At 40.2% G+C, this 15,114-nt stretch overlaps 1 protein-coding gene across 2 annotated transcripts in view; it reads left to right on the top strand.

The window, feature by feature from the left end:
* Positions 1-1,098: 1,098 nt before the first annotated feature.
* The window catches only part of Rngtt (RNA guanylyltransferase and 5'-phosphatase), a 208,934-nt gene continuing 194,918 nt past the window's right edge, over positions 1,099-15,114 (top strand). The window contains exons 1-4 of one of the 2 annotated variants that reach the window (XM_048420004.3): positions 1,099-1,288; positions 6,825-6,934; positions 10,751-10,854; positions 10,937-11,025. In XM_048420004.3, coding sequence (XP_048275961.1) covers positions 1,225-1,288; positions 6,825-6,934; positions 10,751-10,854; positions 10,937-11,025 — 367 coding nt within the window. In that variant the 5' untranslated portion in view covers positions 1,099-1,224. Of the gene's footprint in view, positions 1,289-6,824; positions 6,935-9,769; positions 9,953-10,750; positions 10,855-10,936; positions 11,026-15,114 lie in introns of those variants that run through there. The other variant, XM_048420005.3, reaches the window with a different exon arrangement.

Here is a 15,114-nt window from a genome sequence, read left to right as displayed (position 1 = left end):
AATTCCTGGATTGAGGTTTCCTCTACTAGGCGTGCCTTCAGTAGAATAACTGAAGCTATTACAAGGAGGAACCAGCTTGGCCCTAGTGGACCACAGCCACAGTAAAGTCTTGCTGGCTCCATCTTTTCTTATGGTGTTTTAAATCTCAAGGGGAAAACACAAGACTTCCTGGTCTACACTGACCTAGTAGTAGCCAAGTGGTCAATTTCTACCTCTCTGCCAATTACACATAATTACTGACCCCTTCGAGACAGAGACTTTCCAAAACTGCTAAATGTTTGCGATAGAGAAAATAAAAAAAGATTAAACAACAAAACAACTAAAAACACATCAAAACTGCCTGCCCTAGAAATGACAATCTTCTCCCCTCCCCATCCTTTTTGTTCTTTTTTGAGATAGCATTTCTCTGTAGCTTTAGAGCCTGTCTGGGAATTAACTCTTGTAGACCAGGCTGGCCTTGAACTCTCAGAAGTCCACCTTTCTTTGCCTCCTGAGTGCTGGACCACCCAGCTAAAACTGCCTGTCCCAGAAATGACAAAGTCTTAAGTACTAATTTTTGATGTTTCATGGGTCCTCTGGACCATGTTCCCTATCCCTCACCGAAAAAGAATTTCCTCATTTGTAATAACCTAGTCTCTGTTTTTAAGGATTCTGATCCAGGTAAGGGAGGATTCCCAAAGGCTGCTTCAAACCCAGATCCAGCAGGTACACCAAACTTGAGCTGTGATTAGCAGACAAACACTTTAACGTGTCAAAGATACCCTTTTGAAAGTGACAGCTCAGTCCATAGTGGGAGAGAAGCTTGGATTCTTTCTATCTGGGGGTTTCTCTTGTTTAGATGGAAAAAAAAGGACGCGTGGCATTAGCTTACGCACTGAGTCAAAACAGGCTTGGGCTTGGCAGACAGAGGCGGGAGACTGTGACCCAGGGGGCGGGACTGGAGGGGCGGGACTGGAGGGGCGGGGTCAGGTGGAACCGCCCCTCTAATTCGTGGCCGCTTTTAGCCACTCACCAGGGCGGGGCTTCCTCTTCGCTTGACCTCGGAAGGAAGGGGGCGGGTCCTTTGGGGCGGAAGTTGCGATGCATTGTGGGCTCGCCGGGAGCCTCGGAGTCGAACCTGAATGAAAGTGGCGCGCCGCTGTGGAGCCGGGTGCGGTTGCCGGCGCTAGGGTCCGGGCCGCTCGCTCCGGAGCGGTCGGCTAGGTGGCGGTGTGCGGCGCCGACATGGCTTACAACAAGATCCCGCCGCGATGGCTGAACTGTCCGCGGCGCGGCCAGCCGGTGGCAGGTACCGGGGAGGGGGCTGCGGGCGGGTTCGAATCCCACTCCTCCAGCCGGGCCTGGGAACCGCGCGCTCGGCGGCAGCCAGTCCGGGCTCCCGCAGGGCTGGGGAGCGACGACGGGAGGTGGACAGGAGGCTTCCGGATCTTCAAGTTGGTGAACCTCTCCCTTGGTGATTTGGAGACTGGGTCTCGCTCTCTGTTGACACTTGTTCTCGGGACGAGGACAGGAGCGGAGTGTGAGTCTTGAGATTGAGGAAGGCTTTAAGAGAAAGGAGGCTGGGAAGCGGGGGGAGTTTTAGTTTTTCTTTGAAACGGACTTTCGTGGAATGGTTCCATCTTGAGTTTGACGTAGAGTAGCTTCGCTCTGGAACTTGGGAGATGCTTTTTCTAGCCTCCAGAATACCTGGGCTTCTAGGCCCGTGTCACTGCTAGACTGAGGGACAGGGATTTAACAGTGTACAGCTTGATGAATTTGGACCACACACATATATCCCAGGGACCACGCCTGAAATAGCTGAGACACAGTTCTCTGAATTTGGGGAGACATTGCAGATGGTAGCCGTAAGGGACCACAGTTAACCAGCAATAAGGTTAGATAGCAGTTTAGAACTTTGTCGACTGGACCTAGGAGCCAAAAGCAGTTTTTACGCTAAAATTGAGGAAGGAATACACAAACTGTTTGTACTGGATCTACTCTGTGTTTTTTTTTTTTTTTTTTTTTTGAGACAGGGTTTCTCTGTGTAGCTTTGGAGTCTGTCCTGGAACTAGCTCTTGTAGACCAGGCCGGCTTCGAATTCACAGAGCTCGCCTGCCTCTGCCTCCCGAGTACTGGGATTTAAGGCGTGCGCCACCGCTGCCCGACAGATTTACCGTTATAGAATAATCATCGGACAGTTGTTTGTAGATCTTTACTGCTAAGCACCCATTTATAAGTTCTCAGGCAAACTTTACCGTTCTTTCCCCTCTTTGGATGCTCTTTGAATAGCATCCGAAATACAGTGAGCGATGGCTCTCCATTGAGGAGCTGGTACCTCTGCTTGTTGCTTTTTCTTGGAGAAGCCCATACTCTTGCTTGCTGTTGTCATTCTTTTGAGCGACTGTCTTTCCCTTAACTCAACTCTTGAGCTCAAATCTGTATTAAAATATCTTCGTTAAGCTACAACGGCGTTTCAGAACAAAGCAAAAACTCAAGGCAGACAAGTTTTAGGATAGCGCTTATGTGAGGATTTCAGCATCTATCCAGTAAAGGACAGTTTTGTTAAGGGTCAGGATGTGGTGGTAACTGGGTATCTTTTCTGGCACCATCTGGCATAGGTAATTAAATTTATGGCATCTTACAGCATCTCAGAATTTTTGCCACATTCAAAGTTTCTTGCTGCTCCTGACTCTCACTTTCTTTCTGTTACTGTGCTTAAGTATCCCCTTTCAGGACATCCCAGTCAACACCATCCATGTGCTGACACATGAATGGGAAGCGTTCTGCTGCCACGGCTCATCTCCAGCACAGCTGGCCTCCCTAGCACCAAGTCCGCGGTGATGAGCAAGTTAAATGGCTAGCCGGAAGCCTAAGTTTCAGGGCTTCAGGGTTGTCTCAGTGCTGCTGCTATTCCAGAGGACACAAGTTCTATTCCCAGCACCCGCAGAGTGGTTCCAGTTCCAGGGTATCTGATACCCTCTTTTGGCTTCTTCCAGTACCTGCACACATGTGGCATATACTCATACAATTGCACATACACATACACATAAACAAAAATAAACTTTCAGAAAAGTGAGTCTAGCTGGGCAGTGGTGGCGCATGCCTTTAATCCCAGTACTCAGGAGGCAGAGGCAGGCGAATCTCTGTGAGTTTGAGGCCAGCCTGGTCTATAAGAGCTAGTTCCAGGACAGGCTCCAAAGCTACAGAGAAACCCTGTCTCGGAAAACAAACAAACAAAACCAAGAAAAAGAAAAAAAAAAGTCTAAATATGAAGCCCATATACATTTAAAACTCACGCTCTTGGTGTGTTTTTCCATTTAGTTTACATAAAACATTTTCACTTTAATATACAGTTTTTCTTCCTCATATAACCCACCATGTAGCTGTTTATAGACTCAGTATGTAGACATAAGGAAAATCATTTGACTTTTGCATTATAGTCTTTCTGTACACTGTTGTATGAAGCTTCTGCAGTCCTTCTTTCCTAGACAGCTGTCGATCTGCTGTCTGCCACCTTCAGTGAAGTGCATTTCCTAATAGTTGGCAAACATCATGTACTCACTGTACGTCTATGTTGTATAGGTTGGCCTTGAACTATGGCCTATCTAGTTTGAGGATGACTTTAACTCAATCCTCCTGCTTCTGTTCCCCAAATGGTGGGATTAGATATATCTCCCGTCTCCCATACCCTGCTGTCAGTTTTTAATGAGAGTTTGAGTTGTTAGAGGACTCGGGTTCAGTTCCCAGCACTAATGGCAGTTTACAGCAGTCTGTAGTCCTAGTTCCAGGGCATAATGTCTTCTGGTCTCCTCAGGCACTAGGCATACATATAATCTACATAAATACACGTAGACAAGACACAATAAAAATCAATAAGACAGTATACACCACCAGTAAATGTGAAAATATGTGTTAAAAATTGATAACGGGGGCTGGAGAGATGGCTCAGTGGTTAAGAGCATTGCCTGCTCTTCCAAAGGTTCTGAGTTCAATTCCCCGGCAACCACATGGTGGCTCACAACCATCTGTAATGAGGTCTGGCCTGCAGACATACACACAGACAGAATATTGTATACATAGTAAATAAATAAATAATTAAAAAAAAATTGGTAGCGGTCTGGTGAGACCAGCTGGTAAAGGTGCTTACTACTAAACCTGGCACTTGAGTTCAATCACCAGGGTCTTCATGGTAGAAAGAAAGGACAGCGTTTCCAGCAAATTGTCATATGACCTCCACATGCAAGCTGTGTGTACGCACATAAATACATGTAACAAAATTAAAATTATACTGTTACCAATTAAACATTTTAGTTACATTTATTTAATAGTAGCTAGCTGTGGTGGCACACATTTGTAATTCCAGCACTTGGCATGGAGAGGCAGGGAGCTCAGACCCAGCCTGGGCTACATTAGAGCTCTAAGCCAACCTCAGCTATATAGTCTCCAAAGAGGAGTGGGGACCAATGATAAAAGAGTGAAGGGCCAGTAGAATGGCTCTGTAAGTAGGACACTTGCCACCAAGCTTTACAACCTGGTTGAACCCCTAAAGCAGAAGAAGGGAACTCTTTCCTGAAGTGTGTGTTCATCGACACTCTTAATAAATAGATGTTTAAAAAAACTGAAAAAATGAGATAAAGAGAAGTGAGAAGAAAAGTTAAAGGAAAAGTGAGGCGCTGGAAAGGTGGCTTAGCAGTAAGAACACATACTGCTCTTGCAGAGGAATCAAGTTTGGTTCCCAGCATCTACTTGATGGCTAACAACTGTCCATAGCTCTAGTTCCAGTGGATCCAGCACCCTCTTCTGGCCTCAAGTCATAAGACATTGGGCACACATATACATACTCAGGCAAATATAACAGAAAAATAATGCATGTTAATAAAATATGGCATGACAAAGCCATCAACTTTTCTTGAGAGAGAACCAGAAATCGTCAGGCGGTGATGGTGCATGCCTTTAATCCCAGCACTCGGGAGGCAGAAGCAGGTGGATCTCTGTGAGTTCAAGGCCAGCCTGGTCTACAAGAGCTAGTTCCAGGACAGGCTCCAAAAAAAACTACAGAGAAACCCTGTCTTGAAAAACCAAAAAAAACAAAACAAAACAAAAAACCCCCAAAACCCCAAAAACTCAAAAACCCAACTGTAATATAATCTCAGCACTTGGTAACCGGAGATTGAACATTGCCAATTCAAAGTTACCTACCTATATAGTGATAGCCTGGGCTATATCATGAGACTCTTTTCTTTTTTCTTTTTTCTTTTTCTTTTTCTTTTTAGAGACTTGATTTCTTTTGTATAGCTTTGGAGTCTTCCCTGGAACTTGATCTGTAGACCAGGCTAGCCTTGAATTCACTGAGATCCTCCTTCCTTTGCCTCTCTAGTACTGTGGTTAAAGGTGTGTGCCATCACTACCCGACATGAGACTTTGTCTTAAAAAATAGTCAAAAATCTAAATCTTGACAAATAGGTATTTGAAAATTGCTTATTTAAGGTGATTTCCCTGGGCTTATACTACTAAAAAAAAAAAAAAGTACCAAACAAACAGTAAGCCTTTAGCAAGTAAGCCTTTAGCAATTGATTCTGGTTAATACAATTTTAACACTATAACATCCTCCATGATCTTTTCCCTGAGATGTGGATGAGGTTCAGAGATGGAAATACTTAACAGCCTTTCCAGACAGCCGAGGCTGGGGAAGTCCTTTAGTTAGCAGATTACTTGCACAGAAAGTCCTGCTTTTGATCCCTAGCGTTACATAAACCAGTTCTGCTGGGTGAACGCCTGTGATCCCATCACTCTGAAAATTGAGGTAGGAGAATCAGGAGGTCAAGGTTATCCCCAGCTACACACCGTTGGAGGCTAAACTTGATATCCCTGCTTTACATAACAAATAAACAACAACAGCAACCCCCCCATACCAATGCCGTGTAATTAGGAACTTGAAATAAATTGAGTTAAACTGTAGTGTTGGTACATACTTACAACTCCAGCTTTTGGAGATATTGTGTGAGGTGCTATTTCTGGGTAGATGTGAACATCTATTCTTACCCCAAGATAGGGAAATGACAGTAGACAAGAAGTAAGGATATTTACCAAAGTTCAACTTGGTGAGCAAATGAGTTTTATTGGAGTTCTTGCTCATAGGAGCAGATGACTTTAGTGGTATAGATTCCTAAAAAAGGATTTATTTATGTTTTATTTACACATACATGTGTGAGACTGTATAAGTTTATGTGCACCATGTGCGTGCAGGAGTCTGGAGACCAGAAGAAGGAATCGGATCCTTTGGAACTGGAGTCACATGTGGTTGTGAACCACCGTATGGGTGCTGGGAATTGAACCCAGATCTTCTGCAAGAGCAATAAGTGCTCTTATCAGCTGAGTCATCTCTCCAGCCCTAAGTTTAGATTCTTTATGGATGTTTCATTCATTGGTAATTTTTCTTTGTTTATATCATCAAATTCTAGAATAAATTCAATTAATTAATCTGCATTTCGAGTGAAAGAACATTATGGGTAATTGCGTTTATAATTTTGTGTTTCATTTTAAGGTATTAACAAAGTGGGGGTGGGATGTAGTTCATTTAGTATAATGCTTGCTTACTACCAGGAGGTCATGGGTTCTATTCTCACCACTACATAAAGCCAGGCCAGTGGTACAAGAGAATCAGAAAATCAAGGTCATCCTCAACTACACAGTGAGTCTCATGCCAGCCTGGCATATATGAGACTCTACTTTAATAAAAAACAAAAACAAAATGTTATTTGAAGAAGGCAGGTTTGGAAAATCAAATTATAGAATTTTAGTCCTTTCTTTAAATAATGAAAATTATTATTTACCTTGATGTTTAGGAAGATTCTTACCTCTGAAGACGATGCTGGGGCCACGATATGATAGTCAAGTTGCTGAAGAAAACCGGTTCCATCCTAGTATGCTCTCAAATTACCTAAAGAGTCTGAAGGTAAGAAGCAAAGCTCTTTGCTACTGATGTAGTATTCCTTCCCTGTTTCATTCTTCAAGGACTTTTCAGTGAGGGCTATGTGCTTACACATGGGTATAGAGGCCAGAAGACAGCCTTGGGTATGGTTCCCAGGTGCTGTTCACCTTTTTGTTCTTGAGATAATATTTCTCATTGGTAGATTCCTTTCATATGCGTATTTATTTTCAGAAGCTTCTGCAGTAGTAGGTTTCCATATGACTTAAATGGCCTTTAGTGTTAGTTGTCCCTCCCCATATTCCCTATTTTTTCCCCCCTTACTCTTCCTCTCCTCCCCTCGTCCCCATTTAATCCTACTATTCTAGTTTCCCCGTTGTTTCTTCCTAACTCTATATTCTATGTCCCATTCCTTGAAAGATCCTCTCCTCCTCACTGGTCCCTTACTAGGTACCTAATATCTGTCACTATTCAGATTGTAGCACACATATTGAAAGCCTAAAACTAATATCCACATATAAGAGAATAGCATATAGTATTTGTGTTTTTGGTTCTGTATTACCTCTCTCAAGATGAATTATTCTAACTCTACCCACTTACCTGCAATTTCATTTTTTAAATAGCTGAATCATAGTCCATTGTGTAAATGTATCACTTTTTATTATCCATCAGTTGATGGATATCTAGGCAGTTTCCAATTTCTGGCTATTATGAATAGAGCAGCACTGGACATGGATGAGTAAGTATCTCCACAGTAGGATGTAGAATTCCTCGGTTTTATGCGCAAGGGTATTATAGCTGGATCTTAAGGTAGATCGATTCCCAGCTTCTTGAGGAAGTGCAACACTGATTTCTACAATGATTGTAGCAGTTTGCACCTCCCAGCAATGAAGAAGGATCCCCCTTTCCCAGCATCCTTGGCAGCATATGCTATCATTGCTTTATTGTTCTTGGCCATTCTGGCTTGTGTAATATAAAATCTCAAAGTCATTTTAATTTGCATTTCCCTGATGTCTAAGGATATTGAACATTTTTTTGTTTCTCAGCCATTTGTATTTCATCTTTTGAGAACTTTATGCTTAGTTCTGTACCTCATTTTTAAATTAGTTTATTTTATTGATTCTCAGTTTTTTAAATTCTTCATATTTTCTAGATAATGGTCTATCAGATGTATAATTGGTAAAGATCTTATCTCATTCCATAACCTACTGTGTTCTGAATGATGGTGTCTTTTGCCATTACAGAACTTTTCAGTTTCATGAGATTCTACTTAATAATTGTTGTTCCTAGTACTTGTGCTAGTGGTGTCCTGTTTAGAAAGTCCTTTCCCATGCCAGTGAGTTCAAGTCTGTTCCCTACTTTGTCTCTATCAGATTCAGAGTATCAGGTGTTATGTTGAGCTCTTGATCCATTTGGACTTGATAGGTGTGGATCTGTTTGCATTCCCCCTTCTATATGCAACCATGAAGTTTGAGCAGCATTATTTGTTGAAGATGCTGTCTTTTCTCCAGTGTGTATTTTTGACTTCTTTATCAAAAATCAGGTGTCCAAAGGTGTGTGGAAATACTTCTGGGTCTTTAGTTCCATTGATCAATGTGTCTGCTTTTATTACAGTTTGAGATAGACAATGGTAATAACTCCAGTAGTGTTTTTAATATGCAATTGTTCAGGATTGTTTGTTTTAGTTTGTGTGTGTGTATTTCCAAATAAAACTGAAGGTTGTTTTCTCAATTTCTGTGAAGAACTGTGTTGGAATTTTGGTGAGGAGTGCATTGAATCTATACACTGCTTTTGGTAGGATGGCCACTTTCGCAATATCAATTCTACTGATTCTTGTCTTCAGTGTTTTAAAATTTTAATTATACAAGTCTTTTACTTGCTTGGAGTTATCCCAAGATAGTTTTTTCTTTTTTTGAGGCTACAGTGAAAGGTATTATTTCCCTAGTTTCTTTCTTAGTAGGTCTGTCATTTGTATAAAGGAAGATTACTGATTTTTTTATTAGTTAATTTTGTATTCTGCTACTTTTCTGAAAGTGTTTATCAGCTGTGAAAGCTTCCTGGTAGAATTTTAGGGTCTTTTATGTATAAACTCTTTTGCAAATAAGGATACTTTGACTTTTCCTTTTCCTATGTATATCCCCTTCAGTTGTCTTAGTGGTCTAGCTAAGACTTCAAGTACTATATGGAATAGGTATGGAGAGAGTGAAAATCCTTATCTTGTTTCTGATTTTAGTGGAAATGTGTTGAATTTTTCTCCATTTTTGACTGTTGACCTGCTTGTCCTTTGTATCACTAGTCCATTGTGGACTTTTATCTTGAAGGAATGCTGGATTTTGTGAAAGGCCTTTTGTGCATCTGATGAGATGATCATGTCGTTTTTGTCTTTCCATCTGTTTATGTGGGGGATTAACACTCAGATAATGAAAGTCTTAGATAGGTAACTAAATTTAGTTTTAGTTTTATTGGTTATATTTTCTTGCCATTCTTCCAAATTATGAATGGCAGAATGTTGTGGAGGATTTGTACATTAACTCTTTTTGAAGCTCAGTTCAGGCATATATTTCTTCTCTCTTTCTCTTTCCCTTCTATTTTGTTTTCTTTTATTTTATTTTATGGGTATTTGGATAGAGTCACATGTAACTCAGAGTGTGCTTAAAGTCACTATATAGTTGAGAATGACTTTGAAGTTCTGTTTCTCCCGTGTCTACCTCCCATGTACTAGGCATAAGCCACTATACTAGGCTTAGGAACTACATTTTAAAAATAGTTGTTTAGATTATATATGCCTCTCATTTTATTGAAAATGAAATTAAGATTTTAATTTATTTTCATACCCTTATCTTGTTTCTTTCTGATATCCAGGAAGAGAAATACACGTGCAGAGGCCAGAGGTTGATGTCTGATGTCTTCCTCTGTTATTCTCCAACTTATTTTTTTGAGACAAGGTCCTTCACTGAACCTGGAGCTTGGTGATTTGGCTAGACTAGCCGGACAGCAAAGCCCAGAGGATCATCCTGTCTCCACCTCCCAGCTCGGGAATTACAGGTGTGTGTAACCACACCTGCCTTTTTATGTGGGTGCTGGGGATCCGAACTCAGGTTCTCATGCTTGCATAGCAAGCACTTTGCCCTCTAAGCCATCTCCTCAGCTTTGATTTTTTTTTTTTTTTTACTCCCTCTGTGTAGCTCTGACTGTCCTAGAACTCCATCTGTAGAACAGGCTGGCATCAATCTCAGAGCTCTGCCTACCTCTGGGATTAAAGGTGTGTGCCACCACACCAGGCTTCTGTTTTTAGTTTTTACTGTGCTTCTTTAAAAGGACTATAGTTCTAGGCATTAGTGTATTTTTAGAAAATAGAAGAATATATTAAATAGAAAAGGAACACACATTTGTTGCATAAATGGCTTCTTACATGCTTTAAGGCTGGATACAGGGTAGTGAATAGATAGAAGTAGTGGTTGTGGTGGCCACCTCGAACCTGGGAGATGTGTGCCTGGCGCCAGAGCTGTGCTCTTTAGGAGAATGCTGTCCAATACAGAAAACAGTGACAGCGTTTGCCTCCTTGAATTCACGTTGTTGACAGTGGAGTCTGTTTTGCTTATACTTTCTGTCCTCCTTAGTTTAGAATTATTTTCCAGGGCCCCCTTAGTTCTTATTTCTGGAATTAAAATAGAATTACATTTAGAAGGTAGTTTCACTGTCAGCTGCTTGGTAGCAGTGAGCATGTAATCCTGCTCAGTAGAGTGGATGACTTCTAGTCCTGTCGCCTGCTTATCTTGTTTGGAATAAATGTAGTAACTAGCAAATCTCACTATTTATTTATTTATTTATTTATTTTTAAAGGTTAAAATGAGCTTGTTGGTGGATCTGACAAATACTTCAAGGTTCTATGACAGAAATGACATAGAAAAAGAAGGAATCAAGTATATCAAACTTCAGTGTAAAGGGTAAGTTGTAAGTTACAAACGCTGCAAGCTTTTATTGAGGTCTGTAATCTCTTTTCCAACCAACTTCTTTTTGTGTTCTCAGACATGGTGAATGCCCCACGACTGAGAATACCGAGACGTTTATTCGCCTGTGTGAGAGGTTCAATGAAAGAAGCCCACCTGAACTTATAGGTATGCTTGACTTCCTTAGGACAGTACGCCTGCTTTCTGTGGACATTTACAAACATACAGAAGTAGTAAGCGAATTAAGACTCCATATACTCAGTAATTATCATTTGCTGATGTTTTCATCTTCCCACTAGTTTATTTTAGTACTTAATTTTGTCATTTTTAATTAATTAATTGGTGTGTATTGTATGTACATATTTATATGAGTGTGTGTTTGTGTAGGTCAAGACAGGGTCTCCGACTAACCTGGAGCATATCAATTTGACTGCTGGCCAGTGAGCAGGGGTCTGCCTGTTTCTATCACGTGGTGCTGGGTTAGAGATGTGTGCTGTACCCAGCTTTTTACATTGGTGCTGAAGATCTGTACTGAGGTCCTCATGTTCCTGTGGCAGGGTATTTTCTGTCTGATTCATCTTCCCTGACCATTTTTTGTATATTTTAAAGGAAATCGTAGATGCCATGTCATTTCATTAAGAATATTTTAGTGTGTATCTCTAATTGTTTGGGGATTTTGGTTTTTCTATAATGACTACACAATTAGCGTACCAAGCAGAATAGTTACAAATTCCTTAATGTCATCTAAAACCAGTCTACTTTCAGTTTTCCTCACTAATCTAAACTTTGTTTTTAAATTTTGTTATTTTGGGACAGAGTGTGGAGTGACTTCTGGACTTCATATACATACACACAGAAAAAGACAAAAAACTGTAACAACTGGGTATTTCGTGTATACTATGAAGCACACAGAGCCATATATACCATCTATGCAATATTCCTGTCTGAAGTGCTGGAATGCATCTGGAAATAAATTTAGTTATGTTTCTAGACTAATTCATAGGCTATATAATAGATAAAAAAGAGTTTATAGATTGAAAATCCATAATCTGAACATCCAAAATTCAAATTCTTTTAAACCATAAACATTTGAATATAGTTATGACACCACAAATAACAAATTCCAGCCCATGAATCTTCGCTTAAAGTTTTGTTAAGAGTAGTTCTACAATATTACTTTCAGATGAGGTTTGTATGAAACATAAATCAGTTTCATGTTTAGACATAAATTCAGTTCCCAAAATAAATTTTCCAAAACTGAAAAAAAATTCAAGACCTAAACCACCTCTGGTCTGAAGTATTTTTTATAAACTGTGATTAATACCATGGGAAATAAAGAGAGGAATTTAGAATATGGAATATGTTTACAAGAAAATGACTTGTTTCTTTAAGAAACTTTTAATGGCTTGAAAAGAGGGAAACTAGAGAGACAACAAAGTTTTATATGTGAATGTTGTTAGATTGTATTTTGAGAGACTAACTTAGGAAGGCGTTGTTGGCCTGGCTATGGTGATGTTCTTTTTTAATCCCATCATAGTACTTGGGAGGCAGAGACAGGGAGATTCCTATGAATTTGAGGCTGGCCTGGTCTATGCAGCAAATTCTAGGGCAGCCAAGTCTACATAAAGAGACCTGGTCTCAAAAGAAGAAAAAAAGAAAAAAAAACTGACCAAACTATCAGGCTTTCCAAGCAGGCCTTTTTACCTGCTGGCCTTCTGAGTCGTCTGCTGGCCTCCAGAGGGTCTTGTTGAACTGCGTTTGGCATTATTTTCTTAGGCTATCTCATGCTTTGATTACTGTATTTACACTTGAACATATTCTGAACTATCTGTACTTTCTTTGTATCCTAGTTTATGTGGATTGTTCATGTGAAAGGTTTTATTTTTAATATTAGTGGTTATTTTATTTACCACTATTTAAGTAATGTTATTTACTTAATTCAGTTTTTGAGATAGGCTCTTTGTAGACTATGCTGACCTGGAACTGAGTGTCTTTCTGCCTCCTGAGAACTGGGTTTATGGTAATGTAACACAATACTGGAAGTTGAATGGAGGGTCTAAGAATTCTACCTTAGTTGTTATTCGGACATTTTTTTTTTTTTACATTTTGTGTGTATGTGTGTATCTGTGTCTGAATGTGTGCGTGAATGTGTGGGTGCACATCTGTGGGAGGTTAAAGAGCAATTTACAGGAGTTCGTTCTCTCTTTTTACCATGTAGATTCTGGAGATTAAACTCAGGTTGTTAGGCTTTATGGCAAATACCTTTACCTGCTGAGCCTTCTTGTTTGTATACTCTCTATATTTTTTAATTAGAATGTGACTTCATGATAACCTAGGCAAGCCTCAAACTCACCAAATTTCTGCTTCATTCTCTTGAATAGTGGGATTTCTGTTATATGGTATCACACTTGGCTTCTGTGAGAGTTCATTTTGAGTCTGCAGGAGAGTCAGTTGATCTGGCAATAATAATATTATGTTAGTAATATCATACAACTTTTTTTAAAAAGATTTATTTATTATGCATACAATATTCTGTCTGCCTGCATGTGTTCCTGCAGGCTAGAAGTTGGCACCAGATCTTACTACAGGTAGTTGTGAGCCACCGTGTAGTTTCTGGGAATGGAACTCAGGACCTCTGGAAGAACAACCAGTGCTCTTAGCCGCCGAGCCATCTCTCCAGCCCCTATAGAACTCTTAATTACTAATTTTTTCCTTCCTTCCTTCCTTCCTTCCTTCCTTCCTTCCTTCCTTCCTTCCTTCCTTCCTTCCTTCCTTCTTTCCTTCCTTCCTTCCTTCCTTCTTCCTCTTTCTTACCCCCCCTTTTGTTTTTTAGAGACTGTGTTTCTCTGTGTAGCCTTGACTGTCTTGGAACTTGTTCTGTAGACCTGACTGGCCTTAAACTCAAAGATCTACTTGCTTTTGCCTCCTGAGAGCTGGGATTAAAGACCTGTGTGCTACCATAGCCTGGCTTTAATTACTATTTCCAAACTCTTATGTTTTGTTTTGTGCTTTGAGACAGAGTTGTACTATGTAGCCCAGATCACTCATAGACTAATCTTTCAGCTTTCAGGCTCTTAAGTACTAGAATGAAAACAGGAATGAAAGCTCAAAACTGTTAAAATGATCCCCTTTATCCCCCTCCCTTTGGAGATGGGGCCTTCTGTAGTCTTCTTAGGTTGCTGAAGATGACCTTGAACTTCTGATCATCTTCCTTATATTTCCTAAGTGCTTTGATTACAGAGTGTACTACCATGCCCAGGAAAGTGATCTTAAATATATTCTGAAGAGGGTTTAAGAAAAGTATATTTTCTTCATGCGTTTCTTTCTTGTAAACATTTATTTTAAAGTAGTATAAGCCCCATGTGAAGATTCACTCAGTTGGTTTATTAAGCACTTTAAAATAGTATAAGTTTACTGTACTGAATCAACCAGTTATCGCAGCTGTCTTAGTCATTATCCTATTGCTATGAAGAGACACCATGACCATTGACAACTCATAAAGAAAAATATTTAATTGGTGCTGGCCTACAGTTTCAGAGGTTTAGTCCATTGTCATGGCAGGGAGTGTAGAGGCGTATAGGCAGACCTGGTACTGGAGAGGTAGCTGAGAGTTTTATATCTGAAATGGCAGGCAGCAGGAAGATTATGATACTGGGTTGTGTTGACCTTCTAAAATCTCAAAACCTACCCCTCAACCCCAGTGACACACTTTCTCCAACCTTGCCACGTCTACTCTAACAAGGCTGTATGTCCTAATCCTTTCAAATAATGCTACTCCCTGTGAGCCTGTGGGGGCCAATTTTATTTAAACCACTATAGCAGCCATTCACTTCAGTTGATTACCCTCAACTACTGTTAATCCCCAGACGATTTTATATTCATTTTTTTTGGGGGGGGGTCCTTATTTTGACTTTCTTTACCAGTATAGTTTGACTATCTTTCATAATGATCATAAGGGAGGCTGGAAAAACTGGATCAAAGTTGTGGAATATAGGTGTCTTGTTTTTGTGTGTGTTCTTCTGACTATGTGTTTAAAATTTATTAAATTCTTGAAATAAATTTTGATACCTTTTGCTATTCTTTTTTAAAGACTTTTATCTTTTTATTTAAATAACATTTTTTTCATTTATTTTATACACCAACCAGTTTACCCTTCCTCCTCTGCTCCCATTCCCTTCCCTTTCCCATCTATTTCCCCTATTGTGGGTGCTTTACTCTTTCAACTTTTTAAGGGGCCCACCACCTAGTTTCCAAATA

The sequence above is a fragment of the Myodes glareolus genome, chromosome 16 (genome assembly GCF_982192425.1).
Source record: "Myodes glareolus chromosome 16, mMyoGla1.1, whole genome shotgun sequence".
Taxonomy (NCBI): domain Eukaryota; kingdom Metazoa; phylum Chordata; class Mammalia; order Rodentia; family Cricetidae; genus Myodes; species Myodes glareolus.
This window is presented reverse-complemented; position numbering and strand designations above follow the sequence as displayed.